The sequence below is a fragment of the Dasypus novemcinctus genome, chromosome 6, assembly GCF_030445035.2.
Source record: "Dasypus novemcinctus isolate mDasNov1 chromosome 6, mDasNov1.1.hap2, whole genome shotgun sequence".
Lineage (NCBI taxonomy): Eukaryota > Metazoa > Chordata > Mammalia > Cingulata > Dasypodidae > Dasypus > Dasypus novemcinctus.
In genome coordinates, this window is record NC_080678.1 from 36385782 (window position 1) to 36408320 (window position 22539).

General features: G+C 41.6%; 1 protein-coding gene and 1 pseudogene across 4 annotated transcripts in view; one reads left to right on the forward strand and one right to left on the reverse strand.

The window, feature by feature from the left end:
* Positions 1-4517: 4517 nt before the first annotated feature.
* The window catches only part of BTRC (beta-transducin repeat containing E3 ubiquitin protein ligase), a 228204-nt gene continuing 210182 nt past the window's right edge, over positions 4518-22539 (forward strand). Inside the window, exon 1 of one of the 4 annotated variants that reach the window (XM_058298531.2) lies at positions 4518-4722. In XM_058298531.2, the coding sequence (XP_058154514.1) occupies positions 4675-4722 (48 nt within the window). In that variant the 5' untranslated portion in view covers positions 4518-4674. The remainder of the gene's footprint in view (positions 4723-22539) is intronic. The other 3 variants (XM_058298529.2, XM_058298530.2, XM_071215715.1) reach the window with 3 other exon arrangements.
* LOC139439147 (F-actin-capping protein subunit alpha-1 pseudogene) lies at positions 21366-22157 on the reverse strand (annotated as a pseudogene).

Genomic DNA, 22539 nt, shown 5'->3' on the forward strand with positions numbered 1-22539 from the left:
CAAAAATCCAACTGCCTCAATGCCTGAATCCATGTGAAAGTGTCACAGGCACCTCAAAATCAATATGTCCAAAACAGAACTGATTGTCCTCCCACTACCTGCTCCTATCATGTTCTCGGACACAAAAATGGCACTCCTCATTCATCCTATTACCTGAGCCACATACCTAGAAGTCATCTTTGACACATTCCTTTGACATCATCCATGACACATCTAATCAATCACCAAGTCCTACTTGTTCTATCTCCTCGGTATCTCTGGAATTCAACTACTTCTTTCTGTTTTCACTACCACCCTCATTCAGGCCATCATCATCTGTCCCAGGAAGATTAGGGCAACCTCATAATCCTTTTCCTATTCTTCAGCCATGTTCCATTTTAATGTATTCCTCATCCTGAACTTTGAATGATTTTTCTAAAAATACCAATCTGACCATGCTGTAGTAGCCGTACTTAAAACCTTTCAAGGGAGTGGATGTGGCTCAAGCCGTTGAGTGCCTGCTTCCCACATGGGAAGTCCTGGGTTTGGTTCCCAGTTCCTCCTAAAAATAAACACACAACAAGCAAATAAATGAAAACACCAACTCGGGGGAGCTGATGTGGCTCAGTGGTTGGGCGTGGCTTCCCATACACCAGGTCCCAGGTTCAGTCCCTGGCCCTGGTCCTTGAAAAACAAAACAAAACATCTTTCAATAGTTTCCCACAGCCCTCAGGGTAAAGTCCAAATTTCTTAATTTGGCCTATAAGCTGGGGTGAAAGTCAAGATATTTTTATAATTGGTAAGGCACAGGCACTGACCCCAATTAGAAAAGATGTCAGCTGATTCACTTGACCAGTGTGTTTACCATTAGAGCCCCATGCTACCGTCCTCTGTAGTCTCATCTAGCGCTACTCTTCCCCTAAAGTCACACTGACTTTGTTTTAGTTTCCAGAATACACCATCAAAAATGCAGTTTCCTTTGTCTGGAACACTTTTTCCTACAGCTCCACCATCACCCCACTGCATTATCTCCTCACCCTGGCAGAGGTACACCCAGGGGAACTGCTCTACCCAGGTAAGGATGGCAGAAGGAGCATCTGTTGAGGAACCCTAATCAGGATCATGGATTCCTTCCACTTAGGCACAAGAATGTAGAGCCCCAACAGAGTCAGCAAACTTCCAGAATTAGAGTTTGACTTTTATGAGGACAGGCAAGTGAAAGGAAGGGGGAAACTCTTTCTTTAGGTCCCAGCTAAAAGTGTATATTTCTAGCTGACTGACATATAAATAACCTTTCTCACCTCATCTGGACCTTTTGACCCTAGGATTAAGTCTAGGAAGATGGCATTGGGGAATCCAGTAGCAGCTGTGATTTCTTGTGCTAGCAGTTCAGTTTTCCAGTAAAGTGGAGCTTTAAAGGTTCTGACGATTCATTATTCTCTGTGAGCAATTGTGCCTAAGTGGGCTTATAGGGGCATACATTTTAGAGTTGGCAGAGATCTTTGTTTTCCAGATAACTGAAGAGAGGACCAGAGAGGTTGGTTAACTGCCCAGGGTCAACCAATTATCTGGTGAAAGTGTGAGCTAGAACCAAACCTCTAAATTTCCTAAACCAACTGAAGGGCTTACAAATCAAGGCAGTTCATATTTGAATTTCTCAGGTTTGCCTGATCATGACTGGTCAACTTTAAAGAAGGAGGATTCATCCTTTCTGTGGCCAGCCACTGCCAGTGGCTCAGTTTCTGCTTGGGTTTCCAGCTGGTTGGCTTCTAAACAAAAACTCCCTCCTTGGGTTTGCTTTACAAATTCTCATCTCTACATGATTGGACAAAGTGAGGATTGTCATTGACAGCTAGCTTCATCAGGCATACTCTTCTATGAATAACAAAGTAAAACAAGGGACTTTTCAACTTTAGAGGTGTTTTACTTTCCTAGGCTGCTCAAAGTAAATACCAGGATATGAGTTGGGTTAAAAAGAGGGGGTGGGGGGGGGGAATTAATTTGTTCATGGTTGAGGCGCGGAAAATGCCCAAATCAATGCTCATTAAGGTGATACTTTCTTGCCCGAAGACTGGCAGACAGGCGATCTTTGGCTTCTTTGCCACATGACAAGGCACATGCTAGTCTCTCTCTTCTCTTAGAGGATTCATTGCTTTCAGCTCCTTCCTTCTATGGCTTTTTCTCTTTGTCTTTCTCTTTGTCTTATTTCTGTTTATAAAAGACTCCAGTAATAGGATTAAGAGCCATTCTGAACTAGGCATGCCACACCTCAACTGAAGTAGACTCATCAAAAGGTCCATAAGAAGCCACTCTCTAAGACAAACTCAGCATGTAAATGTATTACCTTCCCCCCAGCATGGGACACGACCCCCAGGGATGAGCCTCCCTGGTGCCGAGGGATTACTACTAATCACTAGCTGGTGAAGCAACTAGAAAGAGACCTTGAATAAAAGGATTAACTCAGACTAGCAGAATGTCTCAACCTACATGTAGGATCATGTGTTAAAAACTACTTTTTGACCTTGAATAAAAGGGGGAAATGGCAAAGACAAATGAGTTTATATGGCTAAGAGTCTTCAAAAAAGTCCGGAGGTCATCAGAGGGGTCACACTTACACATGCCTCAGCCGGACTCCAGAAAAAGCCAAAGTGGATACAACCCTAGGTACTGGTTTGCCTGAAGGCTATGGAGACCCACAGGGTATATGGTCATGGCAGATGGATTTAGAGTTCTGTGTCATGTCAGAGGGCCCTACTTTGGAATTTGTGCTCCTGAGTGTGATGGAGGTGGACTCAAATGTGGCCTTTCTACACATGCCTCTTCTGTCACTTTTACTGAACCTGTGGTTGGCACTAGGGAAGGTATATACTCAAGGGACTTCAGTCTCTGGACTGCCCATGTGCCAGCTGGGCCCTGAGCCTCAGCAGAGTTGCAACTCCTACTCTCTGGTTCGTTGGACTTACCCAAGTCAGCTAACAGGGAGGTGAAGATGTTCAACCACCACACCAGGGAATCAAGAGTGCCTACAAATGCAAGCAGAAGAATTGCATCCATCATCCATGTGGAATCTAAGCCCCCTCTTGTTCTAGAGGTGGAGAGGACATCACCATTCCAGGGCCCACAGAATAGAGGAATAAAATATGGATTAGAGCGATCTTACTGATATTCTACTATAAAACTATTGTGACTACTAATAGAAGAAATAGTAGCATTGAGTTGGAGAAAGTGGCCACAGTAGTTGCTGAGGGCAAGGAGAGGGAAGAAGAGATGTGATGTGGGGGCATTTTTGGGACTTTGAGTTGTCCTAAATGATATTGTAAGGTCAGATGCTGGACTTTATATATCCTGCTATAACTCACTAAATGTACTGGGGAGAGTGTGAACTATAGGGTAAACTATTAATCATGTGGTACAGCTGTGCTCCAAAATGTGTTCACCAAGTGTGATGAGTGTGCCACAATGATAGGGGAGGTTGTTGGTGTGGGAGGAGTGGGGTGGAGAGGTGGGGGTTATACGGAAATCTCTTATGTTTTTTAATATAACATTACAATTTACAAAAATGATGGGGTGGGGGGTGGGGAGTGGGTTATATGGGAACCTCTTATGTTTTTTAATGTAACGTTCTTTGTGATCTATTTAATTTTAAAAAGTGTAAAAAAAAGGTCCACAAGAATGGATTAATTTATTAATTTTAAGAACATGTTTTTCTGGGGGTACATCTAGCTCTAAACCACCACAAGAGGTCTGTTTGTTTATTTGTTACTGTCTAGTTTAAGCCATTTACATGTAACTATTGGTAATGTAGGTCTTCTGTTCTTTTGCTCTTTGGTTTTTATAAGTCTTATACCTTTGTTTTGTCCTCAATACTTCCATTAGTGCCTATTTTCCATTTAGTTGACCTTTTGTAGTGACCTAGTTAGAATCTCTTCTCATTTCCTTAAGTGTGTACTTTTCAGATATTTGTCTTTGCGGTTATGACATCCTTTTGAGCACTGAACACCAGGAAATTTCCTTCTGCCCGGCCCTGTCTTGCTGTGGGGAAGACTAGGTTCCTCGAGGGGAAGTGTGGGGCGATAGCTTGGTGGAACTTAAATTTAGCATTGTCTGTAAGGTGCTGCCAGGTGCCCCTAGGTTCAGCAATTCTAGGTGGCAATCTCTCCCGCAGAAGTCAGATATATGAAATTCGGGTTTGGCCAGCACTCCAAATTAGAAGATGGAGGCCCTAGGACACCTGAGTCTTCTCAGTTTTCCCCAGCATTTGGGTTTTAGGTGAAACTCTGGTCGCCATCTTGATATCAAATGCCGGCCTAGCCACCACTGGCGTCGCACGGTAACCATGGAGACAGCGCCCCTCCCCTCCCCTATCCTAGAGGCCATTAACCGATTTTCCCTATTTGACCGCGAGTTGTCTGGACTTGGTTGGCCGGGAAAAGCAAGCCTGCTGCAGTGAACAGCGGAAGTGAGGGTTGGCGACTTTTTGCGGCGGGAAGCTCCAGAACTACAAACCCCCTGAGCCTCAGGGCTCACGCATGCGCACAGAACAGCTCCCCCCACCCCCCGCCCCTGTGCCGGTGCCTGAGAGGTAAGAGAGGGCGGGGGAAGAAGAGGGGGCGGGATCCGGGCGCTGCGTTGGCTGCGGCCTGGCACCAAGGGGGCGGCCCCGGCTGAGAGCAGACCCAGCGGCCCCCGGAGATTATGGACCCGGCCGAGGCGGTGCTGCAGGAGAAAGCGCTCAAGTTTATGGTGAGGAGGAGGTGCAGGCCGGGGGGCGGTGGAGGCGGTGGCGTTGGTGGCGTCGCTGGGGCTCGGACCTGGACGACCCGCCGTCGGGGGCGGCAACCCTGGGACCCTGAGCCGAGGCCGGCGGAGGGGGCAGCTGGAGGGACGGGACAGGAGCTCCGGGGAGGCGGGAAGGGGGGGTTGCGGAGCAGACCTTGGGGTGGGGGCAGCAGCTCCGCCATCTTGTGGATGAGAGGCCAAGTGACAGCGGGAGCTTAGTCGGGGAGGGGTCTCCAGGCCGCGCGCGGGGCCCGGGAGGGAAAGGGGCGTGGGGACAGTTACTGAAGAGCGGAGGAAGCTCGGAGGAGAGGCGCTGCGAGGCTGCTGCCAGGGCCTTCCCGGTGTCAGGGTCACGGATAAGGCCCGGGAAAGAAGGTATATCAAGAGTGGGGAAGGGGGAGCGCTGGCTGATAGGAGAACAGATATTGGGGGTAGGTGGGAAACGGGCAGAGATGGATGCAGATGAATCTAAGGGTGGTGGCGGGAAACCAGGGCTGGTGGGGAAGGCTCGTAGATTTGTAGAATGAAGAGGGAGATAGCATTTGCCTTGAGGGTGGAATCCCAGTTTAACCAAACTAGTGTTGACAAACTCTGGAAAGGAGGAGGCCTCAGGAAGATAAAGGTGGGGAAGGGGCCTAGGGCTATGGTGATAGTCCTTGGGAAAGGAGGGAGTTTTGACTTCGGGCCAAATTAGTAAAGATGAGGTGATGAAAAGCAAGAGGCTAATTTGTCAGGAAAACAGGGGTATAGGAGATTGGGGGCAAAATTAATAGCTAATAAGGTAAAACAAAACTTAGAAATATATTGGAGAGGTAGTGAGATGTGGGGCCAGGGCTTGTATCCTTTACTTTTCTGGGAGAGGAAAGACCATGTAGATTAGAATCTCAAAGACCATAAAAAGTGATGAGATCAGTGGAGAAATTCAGGTGATAAAAGGGGGGATGTAGGTAGTGGAGAATGGGAGATAAATCAGGATTTGTGGTTACCCATTGGTTTTAAGTTGAAGCACAGTGTGTGCATGGATTGGATTTTGTGGGTGTGTTTAAAGACAATTCTTTAGAGACAATTTCTTTAACTTTGTATCCCTGCTTTTCTTGTACTATGCTTATGTTTGGGAAACGTGCATAGTCTGATATTTGGTGCTTCTAGTCTATGCTTCTTGTATATCCTAGGTGTAAAACCAGACTTTGTGATTACAGCTAAAGATTGATAGGATTACGTAGATTTCTAGCTTAACAGGTGGCTTTAGGGACATTGGTATTATTTGCAGTCAAGTCTTATTTTTTTTAAGAGTAATTGTAACCTGTCACTCCAAACCTCCTTCCTTTGTTAGATAGTTCCTATTTTGTGCCTTTGCCAGAAATACCATAACAACTTCAAGTCTAAATAAACATGAATACTAACCAAATCGAATTTAGGCTTTAAACTGCCCCACTTACAAGAATACTATTCAAGAGACTGTCAATTTTACTGACTTTATTTGTTTTCTTTTAGTGTTTTCAGAAATACCAATTAAAGTGTGATTGTATCAAAAACAGAATTCCATTAAGCCTGAACAAAGTTCTTGAATTTCTGCTAAGTATTGAAGAGAAACTTGAAGTTTTGGGGGGACTTTGGTAGTTAGAGGAAGTTGCTTTATCCCTATACCCAACTTCTAGATTTATTTTCAGTCAGAAAAGTGGCAAATGCTTATTTTTGTTTCACTACTTAGAGAGTTGACTCTTAATCCTGACACTTTTGTCAGATTTTTGGAATAATGTGGTTTATAGATCATAAAGAGACATTATGAGATCATCTTCTTAACTCCCTATTAGACCTTGGCCTATGAACATTCTCACCTGCTTGATCTCTGCTTTGTACCAGTGAGCTATTTTTCCATAATGGCCTCCTGAGTTCATTGAATTGGACCTCGGGATGGCCATGTAGTAGTTCACAGCTTTTGGGGCACCACACATTATTAAATATTGAGTCAGTTTCCATATGGAAAAGACAATTTTTCTTTTAATTTTAATTATTTTCATTTTTTACCTTACCTGTAATTGTGGTGGTTGTTTGGGAAAAGGTCAACTTGAAGAGGGTCACCAAGAATGACACCTTAATAACTGAAGCAGAAAACGGAGAGCCAGAGATTTGGTATTCTCTTTCAGCTCACTAACAGTCTTACTATGAATCTGAGTAAGTCACAACTTCCCTTTAGTCCCACTTACCCTGCTATAACATGCCTGTTCATTCAGGATTAATTTTGAGATAGGAAGATATTTTATTTAAGCTTGCACCAATTAGTGCACTGTACATATGGAAGGGCAAGCCTTTTAATCAAATTGAAGTTTTTCTACAGTATCTGGCTTTGTTCTGGCATTTAACCTTTCCCTCACTTGTGAATTGCTAATGACAACTTTTGTGCAGATACCTTGATTTCTATAGTTTAGAAAAATGATAAATTTGTTTAAAATGCCAACATGAAATGGATATTTTTGATGAATTTTACTCATGACCACATTAGTTTAGTGCTTTGATTAGGAATTTTACAATAAAATCTTATTAATGAGACTGCTAATTCAGAGTGGATCATTTGTCACTCATGGTCTAGGCTTAAAGCTTACCCATGGCTACTTGTGAAAAATAGTTGAAGAGAAATATTTAACATCTAAAAACATCATGTTAAAGCCGTAGTTTGTATTAAATAACCTATCACTAAAGTTCTCTCATTCAGCCTTAGCAGGTTCTCAAGGACCTTTACTGTTGTATCCTTGGTCAATAAAAACACAATACCTCAGAAAAGATAAATGGGAACTGAAGAGGACCTGAGAAGAGAAACTAAAATTTTTGTGAGGATGAGGTACACACACATATATTTAAGGTGGGGGATGGAAAGATAAGCTGAGGGATGGATTTATATGAAGTTTATTTGAAAAAGTGAAGAGTATGTATATATTCCTGTCCAACCAGTCCCCAGAATCTTAGAAGTAGGAAAACACTTGAACTTGGATAGAATAATTTTAGGACATATAAAATAAAATGGTTTTTAAATAGATTTGGTAGATAACTGAAACAATGTAAACACTAGTGTTGTATAACAAACCACCCCCAAACTTAGTAGTGTAAAATCCCCCTTTATTGTTTACTTCAATTCTGTGGTTGACTGGTAATTTTTCTGTTTTACTTGGTGTTCGCTGGGGTGCTAGCATGGCTGGAATGTTCAAAACGGCCACATTTACATCACAGGCTACTGGCTGAGAATTCAGCTAAGGCTAATGGCTTTCACTTCTCTTTGTGGACCTCTCTCCATGTGACTTCCTGGATTTCCTTAAAGCATGGTCGCTAGATTCTAAGAAGGTACGTTCTAGGAGAATGGAAGAAGCTGTCAGGTCTCTTAAATCCTGGGTTTGGAAGATCCAGAATGGCACAATTTGTCAAAGCCAGTCGAGGCGTATCCAGAGTCAGAGAGAGGAGAAATCACCTCTTCCCTGTTGATGTGAAGTGTGGCATGCCACAAATAGAGGGGGAAGTTGTGGGGGGCCATCTTCAGGGAATACTTGCCTTTCTATTCCCAGGCTTGTGCTTCATGTGATGCTGTGTTAGTAACAGGATAACAAGAGTAGAAGGGGGAGAGATGTGTTGTGTGTGTGTGTGTTTTGTTTGTTTTCTTTTTAGAAGGTACCAGTGATTGAACCCAGGCCCTTGTACATGGGAAGCGGGCACTCAAACCCCTGGGTTATATCTGCTTCCCCGCCCCCCTTTATTTTGAGGTACCGGGGCTGGGAATTGAACCTGGGACCTCGTATGTGGGAAACCGGTGCTCAAACACTGAGCTACATCAGCTCCCCTGAGTTGGTTTTTTGGTTTGTTTGCTTTTTTTTTTTAGGAGGCACCGGGAACCAAACTGGGGACCTCCAGTGTGGGAAGGAGGCACTCAACTGCTTGAGCCACATCCACTCCCCTCCCCACCTTTTAAAAATATAGTTATCCATGAATAGCTAACAGCTATCATTTATGTAGGATTTACTATGTGTTGTTCTAAATGCACTGTTGATTTCTTTACATGTTCATTTACTCCTCCCAATAATCCTATGAGTTAGATTGAATACTATTATTACCTCCATTTTTCAGATAAATAACTGATTTCAGAGAGGGTAAGTAATGTGTCCATAATACTCTGTTAGCAAGGACCTTGAAATCAAACCTAGGCAGTCTGATTCCAGAGCCTCACTTATTCTATATATCAACCTTGAAAAGCAAAGAAACTTTCAGTGGAATTTGATGGCATATTTCCTTAGCTAGTCAGATGGTGGCCAGGATGGAAGGTTACAGTCCAGGCTTATATAAGATTTCCTGAATTACTGAGGAAATGCAGTAAGACTTTACAGTTGTCACATTGTCATTTTATCAGTTAGCTGTTCCTTTCTAGTTAAGAACCATAGAATATCAGTGGCATACAATGATAGATATTTATTCTCATGAATTTGTGGCTGATCTAGACTGGGCTGAGATGTTTGATTCTGGACTTGGCTGCTCATTCTGTACTGTTCCACATGTCTTTATTCTGGAGCTGGGATTGAAGAGGCAGTGACTTCCCAGGCAAAGCTCTTTTTGTGGCCAGGCAAAGGCATGAGAGTAAGCCCAATTTTTCAAATATCTTTTAATTGTTGGTTGTATCATGTCTGCTAATATTCCTTTGACCAAAACAAGTCACATGGTCAAGCCCAAAGTCAAAGTCACTCCAGAGAGGGAGTGGGAGAGGGAGTAAATATTTCTGAACAATCATCTACTACAGTTGACTTACAGAAGAATGGTATATTGCTTACTATGACATTTGCCTTCCATTGCTGGCACTTTCCTGAGTATTACTTTCCCATATTGGTTACTGAGAAGCAACTGTCAGTTGGAAACTCCAAGAGTTACAATTTAATACAGCAGATAGAATCTTTTTATCATGTTATGTAGAAAAAGAAGCATGAAGGAGTAATTAGAAGCACGAAGGAGTAATAAAGTCTAATTTCTTGACTTTATTTCACAATTATGCCCTGAAAAGTTGATTAGTATCACAGTGTTATACCTTAATTATTGGGAAAAGCAAGGCTGATGTCAGTCCAGTGATAATTGTAAAGTAATTTGAGCTTTATCTGAATCAAGAGCATACATAATGCCCTGACAACTTCCTTGGTAACAGGTTCTTAGTTCTCCAATCCCTTTTGTTCCCCAAAGTTTTAAGTTTACAAAGATCTGGTGCTAGTAATTTTTGATGTCTGGGAAACTTTCAGGTTTTACTGTTAACATTATCAAAAGTCATGGAGAAGGAAGCGGATGTGGCTCAACAGATAGAGTGTCCGCTTACCATATAGGAGATCCAAGGGTTGGATACCCAGGATCTCCTGGCTTGTGTGGTGAACTGGCCCACGCACAGTGCTGCTGTGCGCAAGGAGTGCTAGCCCACACAAGGATGCCCCCGTGTAAGGATACCTCCCGCGCAAGGAATGGCCCCTGCACAAGGAGAGCCGCCCCATGCAAAACCATAGCCTGCCCAGGAGTGGCGCCACACACGGAGAGCTGACGCAGCAAGATGATGCAACAAAGAGACACAGATCCCCAGTGCCGCCTGATGAGAATACAAGTGGGCACAGAAGAACACACAGCAAATGGACACAGAGAACAGACAATGGGGTGGGGGGGGGCAGAAAAAAAGAAATCTTAAAAAGTAATAAAAATAAAAAGTCAGGGGGAAGCGGACTTGGCCCAATGGATAGGGCGTCTGCCTACCACATGGGAGGTCCACAGTTCAAACCCCAGGGCTCCTTGACTTGTGTGGAGCTGGCCCATGCGCAGTACTAATGCATGCAAGGAGTGCCATGCCATGCAGGGATGTCCCCGCGTAGGGGAACCCCACACGCAAGGAGTGTGCCCCATAAGGAGAGCCGCCCAGCGTGAAAGAAAGTGCACTTTGCCCAAGAATGGCGCTGCATGCACACAGAGAGCTGACACAACAAGATGACGCAACAACAACAAAAAATATTCCCAGTGCTGCTGCTAAGGATAGAAGTGGTCACAGAAGAACACACAGTGAATGGACACAGCAGACAACTGGGGGGGGGAGGGAGGGGGAGAGAAATTTAAAAAAAAATCTTTAAAAAAAAAGTGCTTAAAAAAAAGTCATGGAGGGGAGTGGATGTGGCTCAAGTGATTGAGCTCCCACCTCCCACATGGGAGGTCCCAGGTTTGGTTCCCGGTGCCTCCCGAAAAAACAAACATGGGTTATAAGTAAAATGAATGAAAAAACCGACTTAGGGAAGCTGATGGGACTCAGTAGTTGAGCACCAGCTTCCCACATACGAGGTCCTGGGTTGAGTTCCCAGCCCCTGGTAACCCAAACAAAACAAGAAAAATAAAACTCATAGAGACTGACATGCAGAAATTGTAGCACATATGCAAAAAACCATGCACTGAGGAGGTACTGTACCAAACTATTACCCAAAAAAACAAAAATGGATAATAAGTAAAATGAATGAAAAAACCAACTTAGGGAAGCTGATGGGACTCAGTGGTTGAGCACCAGCTTCCCACATATGACGTCTTGGGTTGAGTTCCCAGCCCCTGGTAACTAAACAAAACAAGACAAAATAAAACTCATAGAGACTGACATGCAGAAATTGTAGCACATATGCAAAAAACCGTGCACTGAGGAGGTACTGTACCAAGCTATTATTGTGGTTGTGAATTGTTGGATTATTGGTGATAATTAAAATTTTTTTAATGGCTTTCTGAAAATTTACTAGTAAACACACAAAAAAGGAAAGCATTGCCTAGGTAATTTTGTTTTCTTCCTATTCTTTAGGTTTTTCCATATTTTTTACAGTGATTTATAGAGGGTATATATTTTATTTAGAGTATATATATTTATAAAACAAATGTCCAAAAAGACAACTTGCATTTGATCACGGACTACAGTGTAGCAAGTGCACTGGCCAGTAGAATTGACAGTGGCTGCCTGAATAGACATCTTGTTCTGAGTTCCAGTTTTCTTACCTGTAAAATAGGCTATTTCATTCTTACCTACTTAAAATGTCTCTTTCAGTTCTTTGTAACTTGTAAATTGCCATGCGTAAGTAAGTATTATTTGCTAATTTACACCACAAAACCTTTATATATATCCAGTGTTTTCATAGGATATTTAGGACTCTTTGTTCCTAAATTGTGCTGAAGCACCACATTTTTCTGTTAAGTCGTGCATAGCAATGAAGTCTAGGGGAAAAAATCATTGGGGTGACAGACTGAAAGCAGTACTTGACAGTTGGCATATAACTTAAAAAATCTGTGCATAAACTGAGTGCATAGAATTGTGTTCCATGGGATGGGGGTTGGGAGAAAGGAGGGGATGAAGATACAAAATTGAATAAAACTTCTTTCTCCTTTAGAATTTCACAATCTAATGAGGAGATTGGCATTTATAAATCTCTTAAGACATACATTGGTAAGTGCTAAGAGAGGCACAAAGTGGTATAGACGTTAAGGGAAGGAAGATGAGTTCAACCTGCAGAAATCTTTGGACGCTTTGCTGAGGAAGAAAGCTTTGTGTTGGACCTTGAAGGATCAATAGATTTTGAGAGAATTGTATCTGGCTGCTATGAATAGTACTGTTATGAAGAATCTTATGCATATCTTTTCCTGAACTTATATACAGGAGTAGAATTGCTGAGTCTTAGGGTATGACTTTTGTAGATACTATGAAACTGTTCTCCAATTTATACTTCCACTAGCAGTGTATGAGAGTTCAGTTTGTTGGGTATCTTTGCAACAGTCACTTGATAGTCTGCTTTTCATTTAGCCATTCTGCTGGGTGAATGGTAGTATCTCACTGTTTCAATTTGCATTTCTTTAATAGTTATTATAACTGAACACCTTCTTATGTTTATCCTCTTTTGTGAAGTGTCTATTTCTGTTGGATCATGTACCTTTTTCTAATAGATTATATATTTTCTTACATATTTTAAAAAATATGTACCTTATATGTTTTAAAAAATATGTACCCATCATCAGTAATATGGTATCTTTGATGAGCAGAAGTTTGTTTTTTGATATGTTTTCAGACTTTTTAATTTAAGAGATTAATAAATTTCAAAAGATTATCTTTTATCTATACAGGGTTAATAGGCCTAGCACTTTTTTTCATATTTTTTCATACATTAATATCTTGGAAATAATCACCACTAAACTATCATTTTATAAAAGAAAATCAATCTTAGATTTATAGAAAAGTTTCAAGTACAATTAAAATGACGTTCTTTTCCGAAGCATTTGAGACTAAGTTTTCCATAACCCCCCAGACTTTAGAAACTTTAGGAATCACTTCCTACAAGCAAGCACATTCTCTTACATAGCTATGATACAACCATCAAAATTAGTAAATTAATGTTGATACAGTATTTCTATCTAATCTTCAGACCCATGCAAGAAATTTTGCCAGTTGTTTCAATAATCTTTCTGACAAAAGGATCCAGTATTTATGCATTAAATTTAGTTCTATCTCTTTGGTCTTCTTCAAAATCTGAAACTGTTTCTTAGTCTTTGGGTTTCTTGATGATGGCACTTTTGAAGATTATAGGCCAGTTAATTTGTAGAATGCTCTCAATTTGGGTTTATCTGATGTTTCCTCCTGATTAGATACTTGTTGAAAACATGAGTTCACATTGGTATCTTCAATTCCAGTTGAAGTCACAGGGTTCGAATAGTACTTTCCTTATTTCTAACTCCCATTTCTGACTGAAATCTGACTCTCATTATCCTCAACATATTTTCTTAATCAGTCCTCTTGAATGTGACCAGGCTTGTAGGCTGCCATTTCCCACCTGTACCATGTGGATGCCCTCCTCACCTTACTCAAGTTCCCAAACTCGCATGAACACCTTCCTCACTTCTTCAGGCTCTGATAAACCTGACTAGCTTGCTCTCCTGCATATGTAGATGCCTTCTCTCTCCACTTGATCTCCAGCACCCTGTGCCAGGCTGCCATGGCTGCAGTATTCCTGTGTGGGCACCTTCTTTATCCTCCTTGGGCTCCGACATCCCACACTAGGTCACTGCCAGGCACACCACCCCATTTTGTGGAGATACCTATTTTGCTTGGCCTTAGCTAATCTGAACACAGGTACTTAGTTAAAATGTAGTATGGTGTTTCAAATTTTTTCCTCATGATTAGCACTTGTTCTGCATAAGGAACCTTTGCTAATCACAGAATCATGATGTTCTTGCTCTGTTTTTTTGTTTTTTGTTTTTAATATAAAAATGCTTTGTTGTTTTACCTTTTACATTTAGATCCACAAGCCATCTGGTATTTTTGGGTATAGTGTGAGGTAGAGGTCAGGATATTATTATTTCTTTTTCATGTCTAACTGATCCAGCACCTTTTGTGGAAAAGATTGTTCTTTCCCATTGCATTGTACGGTCACTTTTGTCATATACTAGGTACCTATGTGTGGGCCTGTTTCTGAGACTGTTCTGTTCCATCCGTTGGTCTATCTATTCCTGTTTGAATACCACACTTTCTTAATTACTATAACTTTATAACAAATTTTTTTTTTAAATTTCTCTCCCCTTTCCCCACCCAGGTTGTCTGTTCTCTGTGTCTATTTGCTGCGTGTTCTTCTTTGTCCGCTTCTGTTGTTGTCAGCAGTACGGGAATCTGTGTTTCTTTTTGTTGCGTCATCTTGCTGCATCAGCTCTCTGTCTGTGCGGCTCCATTCCTGGGCAGGCTGCACTTTCTTTCACGCTGGGCGGCTCTCCTTAAACGGGGTGCACTCCTTGCACGTGTGGCTCCCCTACATGGGGGACACCCCTGTGTGGCACGGCACTCCTTGTGTGCATCAGCACTGCACGTGGTGCAGCTCCACACGGATGAAGGAGGCCGGGTGTTTGAACCGCAGACCCCTGTGTGGTAGATGGACGCCCTAACCACTGGGCCAAGTCTGCTTCCCCTATAACAATTCTTGATATCTGATAGTGTGTGCTTCTCAATTTTTTTTTTTTAAGATTTATTTATCTCTCCCCCACCCCATCATTGTTTGCACTTGTTGTGACTGTTCGTCTTTTGTTTCTTTAGGAGGCACAGGGAACTGAACCTGGGACCTCTGATGTGGGAGGGAGGAGCCTAATCTCTTAAGCCACCTCTGTTACCTGCTTTTTTGTATCTCTCGTTATGCTTTACCTCTTGTGTCCCTTCTTGTGTAATCTTGTCACGTCAGCTCGCTGTGCCTGCCTGTTGTGCCAGCTCACTGTCCTGTTCGTCCTCTTTAGGAGGCATGGGAACCTCTGTTTCCTGCTTTGTTGTGTCTCATTATGTTTTTCTTCTTGTGTCTCGTTGTGTCATCCTGTTGTGTTAGCTTGCTGTGCCTTCCTGTTGTGCCAGCTCCTTGTCTTCTTTAGGAGGCACCGGGAACCGAATGACAGACCTCCCGTGTGGTAGGCAGGAGCCCAATTGCTTGAGCCACATCTACTTCCCTCTCAACTTTTTTTAATCCCAAGATTGCATTGGGATATTTTTGGTTCTTTGCATTTCAATATAATCAGCTTGTCAATTTCTACAAAACATCCGGCTATATATGGTTTTTATTGGTATTGCATTAAATCTATATTTAGGCTTGCGGAGAAGTGAGATCTTATTCGAATGTAGGTTGTATACATCATGCTTCTTGAACACTTAATAATGCCATGTATGTTTCCTAAGAACAAGGTTTTTCACTTATATAATCACCTTAAGTGCAGTTATCAAGTTCAAGAAATTTAACATTGATATAAAGCTTACAGTCTACATTCTAATTTTTTGGTATGTCTCAATAATGTCTCTTTCAGCCTTTTATCTTTCTTTCTAGAGCCCATCCAGATTATGTATTGCATTTAATTTTCATTTTTTAAATTAATTTTTAAGTGTTACATGTTATTCACATTTTTTTTTAAGATTTATTTTTTATTTATTTCTCTCCCCGCCCCCTCCCACCAGTTGTCTGCACTCTGTGTCCATGTACTGTGTGTTCTTCTGTGACCGCTTCTATCCTTAACAGCAGCACCGGGAATCTGTGTTTCTTTTTTGTTGCATCATTTTGTTGTGTCAGCTCTCCGTGTGTATGCGGCGCCATTCTTGGGCAGGCTGCACTTTCTTTCATGCTGGGCGGCTCTCCTTATGGGGCGCACTCCTTGTGCATGGGGCTCCCCTACGCAGGGAACACCAATGCGTGGCAGGGCACTCCTTGGCGCATCAGCACTGCGCATGGGCCAGCTCCACATGGGTCAGGGAGGCCCGGGGTTTGAACCGCGGACCTTCCATGTGGTAGGCAGATGCCCTATCCATTGGGCCAAGTCCGCTTCCCTGTTACTTAATTCACAACTGCTTTAGATAGCACTTATATTCCTCCCTTACTAATTTTTTTTATATTTAATTTTTAAAGTTCTATTTTAATAGAAAATAGCTGATAATAAATCATTAAAAATCTGCTTTTGGATATCCATGATTAGGGAAAACCAAGCTATTTATAATTTTTAAAAATATATTTTTTATTCCCCCCCCCTTTTTAAAAGATTTATTTATTTTTACTTATTTCACCCCCCGTTGTCTGCTTTCTGTATCCATTTGTTGTACGTTCTTCTTTGTCTGCTTGTTTCTCATTAGGCGGCTCTAAGAACCAATCCTGGAACCTTCCAGAGTGGGAGAGAGGTGATCATTCTCTTGCACCACCTCAGCTCCTTGATCTGCTGTGTCTCTTATCTCTCCTCTTTGTCTCTTTTTGTTGTGTCATCTTGCTATGTCAGCTCTCCACATGGCCTAGCACTCCCACGTGGGGCAGTGCTCCGCGTGGGGCAGCACTCCACGTGGGCCAGCTTGCCACATGGGCCAGCTTACCTTTACCAGGAGGCCCTGGGCATTGAACCCTGAGCCTCCTACATGATAGATGGCAGTCCAGTTGCTTGAGCCACAACCATTTCAAACTCCCTTATTTTTGTTAATTTCTCAATCTTGTGGTATCCAATGTCTACTCCGACTGCTTCAGGCTGAGAAGGGATGTAGATATTACAGGACAAAGGAATGGAATTGTTTTCTTACAGTTGAAGATACTTCTTTTGGGGCTGGGACTGTTCCATCATCGTTGTTTTTTTAGGTGTCCGGGGCAGGCCCGAAGAACTGAAGAGCAGGAGCTGGTCAGATATCTGTTGGATTTCACGGCTCCACTGGCATAGGAAGCGTTCGAGGCATTTAAGTTTGAGAAATATACTTAATAAATACATTGAAAATTATTGGTTCAAATAAAAGAAGTAGAAAATTATGTTTAAGGGATTTATATCTTAGTTGCTCTTATTTTTTTTATTTTATGGGAAACTATAGACAACATAAACTTTCTCATCTTAGCCACTCTAAAGCATACCATACCATTCAGTGGGATTGATCACATTCACAGCATTGTCGTATCCTCACCACCTTCCATTACTAAAACTTTCCTATCTCCCCAAACAGAAACCCTATATCCTTTATTCATTAACTCTCCATTCCCCTTGATTCCTGGCAACCCCGTCTCTGTGCACTTGCATATCTCTGATATTTTCTTTGCTGTTATGGGGCTTAAATTTAACGTTCTAAATCTTTAACCATCTCATTTGCTTTGCTACCCACTTAACTTCAATTGTATACACAAACTATGTTCCTATATCCTTTATCCCTCAGTCCCCCCACCTTTATGTAGTGCTTGTCACACATTACTTATTTATATTTTATGAGTCCTAAATTACTATCATTACATTTTATGCATCTGTCTTTTAGATTCTTTAGGACGTAAGAAGGTACAAAAATACACAGTACTGGCATTTATATTTACCATGTTGTTACCGTCACCAGAGATCTTTATTTCTTCATGCTTTGATCTATTATCTATTGTTCTTTCCTTTCAACCTGCAGAGCTCTCTAGCATCTTTTGTAGGGCTCGTCTAGTGATGATGAGCTCCCTCAGCTTTTCTTTATTTGGAAATGCTTTACTCTTTCCATTTTTGAAAGACAGTTTTGCTGTATATAGAATTCTTGATTGTCAATTTTTGCTTTCAGCACTTTAAACAGGTTTTGCCTCCATGGTTTCCCTTGAGAAATTAGTACTTAATTTTATTGAATTGAACTCAATAAGTTGCTTCTCTCTTGTGGCTTTCGGAATTCTGTTTATCTTTGGCATTTGACAGTTTGATTTTAAAATGCCACGGAGTAGGTCTATTTGGGTTTATCCTGTTTTTGGGGTTCGTTGAGCTTCTAGGATATGTATATTCATGTCTTTTGTTAAATTTGGGAAGTTTCAGCCATTATTTCTTTGAATATTCTCTCTATGCCTTTCTCTCTTCTCTTGGGACTCCCAGTGTATGCATTGGTGTGCCTGATGGTGTCTCACAAGTTCCTCTGGTCACCTTTCTTCATTCATTCTTCTTTCTGCTGCTTAGACTGAATGATTTCAACTGTCTCATCTTCCAGTTTTCTGATTCTTCTGCTAGTTCTAATCTGCTGTTGAACCTCTCTAGGAATTTTAAATTCCTATTATTGTGGTCTTCACCCCTGTTTGGTTCCTCTTCATAATTTCCATCTGTTTCTGAAATTCTCTTTGTGTTCATCTGCCATTTTCCTGATTTCCTTTATTTCTTCGTCCATATTTTCCTTTAGCTCTTTGATCATATTTTGGGCCATTTTAAAAAGTCGTTTGGAATGTCCTGGGTCTGGTGCTCCTCATTGATGGTTTTGAATGCTTTCGTCTTCTCCTTTGTTTGGGGCATCACTTCCTATTTCTTTATATGTTTTGTAACCTTTTGTTGAAACCTGGATGTTTTGATATTTTAATATGGAACTTAGATTCTAAGGCATCTGTTTCCTTTTATCTAGCTAGTGTTAAGACAGAGCTTTCCTTAATTGCCAGTACTAACTAAAAAAAAAAAAAAAAGGAAAAAAACCCACTTTTCCCAGTCTTTGCAGATTGACCGGTGCAAGTGCTCTCCTTCAGGGCTTATCCATGCAGTGGGTTTAGAAAGTGGCTCCAGACCAAAGTATAGGGGCTTCCCTGATCCTTTCCGTGCATGGACCTTTTGTTTTTAAGATGTATTTTTTATTTATTTCTCCCCCTCCCTCCCCCGACAGTTGTCTGCTGTCTGTTTTTCTGTGTCCACTTGTATTCTTGTCAGCGGGCACCGGGAATCTGTGTCTTATTTTTTTTTGTTGCGTCATCTTGCTGCGTCAGCTCTCCTGTGTGCGGCACCATTCCTGGGCAGGCTGCACTTTTTTCGCACTGGGCGGCTCTCCTTACGGGGTGCACTCCTTGCACGTGGGGCTCCCCTACGTGGGGGACACCCCTGCATGGCATGGCACTCCTTGTGCGCATCAGTACTGCACGTGGGCCAGCTCATCACACGGGTCAGGAGGCCCTGGGTTTGAATCTTGGACCTCCCATGTGGTATGTGGATGCCTTATCCGTTGGGCCAAATCTGCCTCCCCTGCACGTGGATCTTGTCTTGGGCTTGAGTATGTGGCCCTGGGAATTCCCTTGTTTACATGGTTCCAAATGTTATTGGTCCCTAGGAAATGATTTCCTCATTGTCCTGGACCCTGCACTGAATGTCCTACAGCCAGAAATCCATTGCCCCAGGCAGCATGACTGCTCTCCCACAGCATTCTGTAGGAAAGTTCGGTGAACTGCCTTCTACATGCAGGGCAAATTCTGGGAGTATGAGCACCTCAGGCCAGATACACAAGCTTCCAGTATGTGTACAAGGGTTACTATGCTCCCTCTAGAACCAGGACCAGGGATCCACACTGGGAGCATGGACCAGCCCTGTACTGAGCCAGTAGGAGGTGGTGGAAGGGCCAGCCAGGGAACCATATTACCCTAATGTCCCCCCTCCTTTTAAAATTATTAGAGCATTTTCATTATTTGAATAATAAAATAATAAATAAACAAACAAGAAATATCTTCACCTTTCAATCTCATTTTTCCCCTGCTTTAAGTAGCTGCTATTTCCTTCCATCTTTCCCTTCCTTCCTTCCTTCCTTCCTCCCTCCCTCCCTCCCTCCCTCCCTCCCTCCCTCCTCCCTCCTCCCTCCCTCCCTTCCTTCCTTCTGTTTTAAAATATATATATTTATTTTTTAGGAAAAAAGAGGTATATTTCTATTGGACTACCTCATAAACAGGATAGTGTGGTATGGATGGACAGTATGAGTGACAAATAATACAAATATATTTTATTTGAAATAAAAACATTTATACAGCTCAGCTGGTCACTTGGAAACACTCTTGCTTGACTGTATTACTGAGCAAAAATAAAGCTGAAGTGCAGTCACTCTTCTTTTTTGACATGTATTTGGTGATAGGTAGGAATACAGTACTTGGTTTTTAAAAAACTGACCTTCCCTTAAGGCCTAGTCATAGAAGTATAAGCAATATGAACGGATTCATTATTACCAGTTATCATATCATAGCTATGTCACCTGTGTACTCTGAGACTAAACACATACCTGCCAATATACCTGGGAAGGGTTGCTATATCATAGTTAGGTTTGTGTTCTTGTCAAGCAGAACTGAAGAAGAGTAATCTGGAAAAAGTTTGTCCTATTGAGGACAAATCACTAGTGTCCTCTTAAATAACAGGTTATAATAGAAAGATACTGACTGGAAGTTATCCTCACTTTGGTTCATTTTTAGTTTTTATTTGTAATTTACATGGTTGTTTAATTCATTTGCTTATAATGTAATCCTATCACAATGCACTGAAGCAGAAGACACCTATCATTCCTTCAATATCTGTATCCGTTTTTCAAGTTTTATATTTACTACATCCATAGTATGTCTGCAGTTCTTGAAGATTAAAAAAATAATAAATGGGTAAAACTCTCTTCTAAAAATGCAAATGTATGTAACTATAGTGGTACTAGGGGGACAATGAGAGAAGGAAAAAAAAAGGAAACATGTTCATGTGTAGATAATATGATTCAAGTCTTTGGATTTAAGGTTTCCCCGGAGAAGCTGACTATAATGGAGATTCCAGAAAATTTCCTTTGCCCCTAAAAAAGAACCTGAAAGCCCCAATCCAAAATTGTGACATGACATGCCATCAGGGATGATCAAAGCAGTTGAGAGAAGGATGAGTATGTCTTCCATTTAGCTGTAGTTTGTAGGACAGCCTCTTTAGCTGTTGGTGGATCAGTAAAAACCAGTGACGTACCAGAAGTGCTTTGAAGGATGGGGCAGAAAAGTACTGAACACATTGTCTGTATCAGTATCAGGGCTTTATGACTAGGAAAATTTTCTGAACACTAAAATGACTCCTGCATAGAGCTCTCTCCCCGACATTAAATGTGGCAGAAATTTAAAAAAAAAAAAAAAGATTTATAAGTAGATATAGTGGAACAGAAAATTACAAGGCAGAGAACACAAAAGAATTGAGACAATGCTTAGAGGTTCAATAGTGTTCGATGAGGCTAGAAAACTAGGTCACTTTGAAAGCCCTAGCAAAATACCACTCTTGTTTATAAACCATCTATTTATTGTATGACCACAGGTTGAATGAATCCTTTTACTTCCCCATGTCTTGAAGAATCCTACATTCAGCCTTTAAGCATTCTGCATTTCTTTGCCAGGCTTGTAGCTGAGTATCTTGTTTCATTCGATTTTGGTGCAGGTAATGAAGCTGCTAGCACAAGGCCTTGAACGTGGTGTCTGACACTGATAGCTTCACTAATTGCTGTCTAATTTGATATTCTCTATGATTTTAATAAACTCCTTGGCAGTTTGGACTTCATTCAAAACAGATACTGAATCCTGTACATTTTTACAACTAACCAACTGAATGTGACCATCTTCACAAGGGTGAACCTGAATCTTAAGTCAACCACCTGGACTGTAGGTGGTGTGATGGTGAACTTTCAGTCTCATCTCCAGTGTCATTCTAGAAGTTTAGGCTGAAACTGGTGGCTTTCAATACATGCAGTAATAGTCTGTTGCCCGTCTATAGTTTTAGTGTGAAAAGTATAGAAACTGTGGGAATAATGATCTTTCACGTGGGTCCTTAAAGCACTGTCACAGGGTTCTCTCCAAGGCTTCAGCCCTCCAAATGCTTTCTCATGGTCAGGGGTCACTTGCTTCTTTCCATAAGTGATCAAACTTAAAGGAAATTTTGTTTATTGGATCTAAAATTCTGCTATTACCCAGGTCATCATGTTCTGTAATTAAGACCTGATCATCATATCTTTCTCTCTTCACAGGTGTGAGCTGATCCATCTTATATTGGACAAATGCATGTGCTGCCCCTTTATTGAACAGTTTTATTGGGATATATTCATATACTGTACAATCTGCCCAAAGTATGTAATCAGTAGCTTTTAGTGTAATCACAATGTTGTGCATTCATCACCACCAAAAATTTTAGAACCATTTTAATACTCCAAAAAGAAAAATTCCACACTCCTTACCATGCCTTCCCCCACCCTACATAGCACTAATCTATTCCATCTTTATAATTGATTTATATTTCCATTTTATATAAATGGAATCATACAATATATTACAAAATATATTTAGTTCACAGCAGTGCAATCACATAGCACTTGTCCTTCTGTGTCTGGCTTGTTCCACCCAACACAATGTCCTCCAGGTTCATCCATGCTGTCACATGCCCCACATCTTGATTTCTTCCCACAGCTGCACAAAATTCCATCTTGTGAACACACCACAGTTTGTTCATCCATTCATCAGTTGATGGACACATGGGCCTTCTCCAACCCTTGGC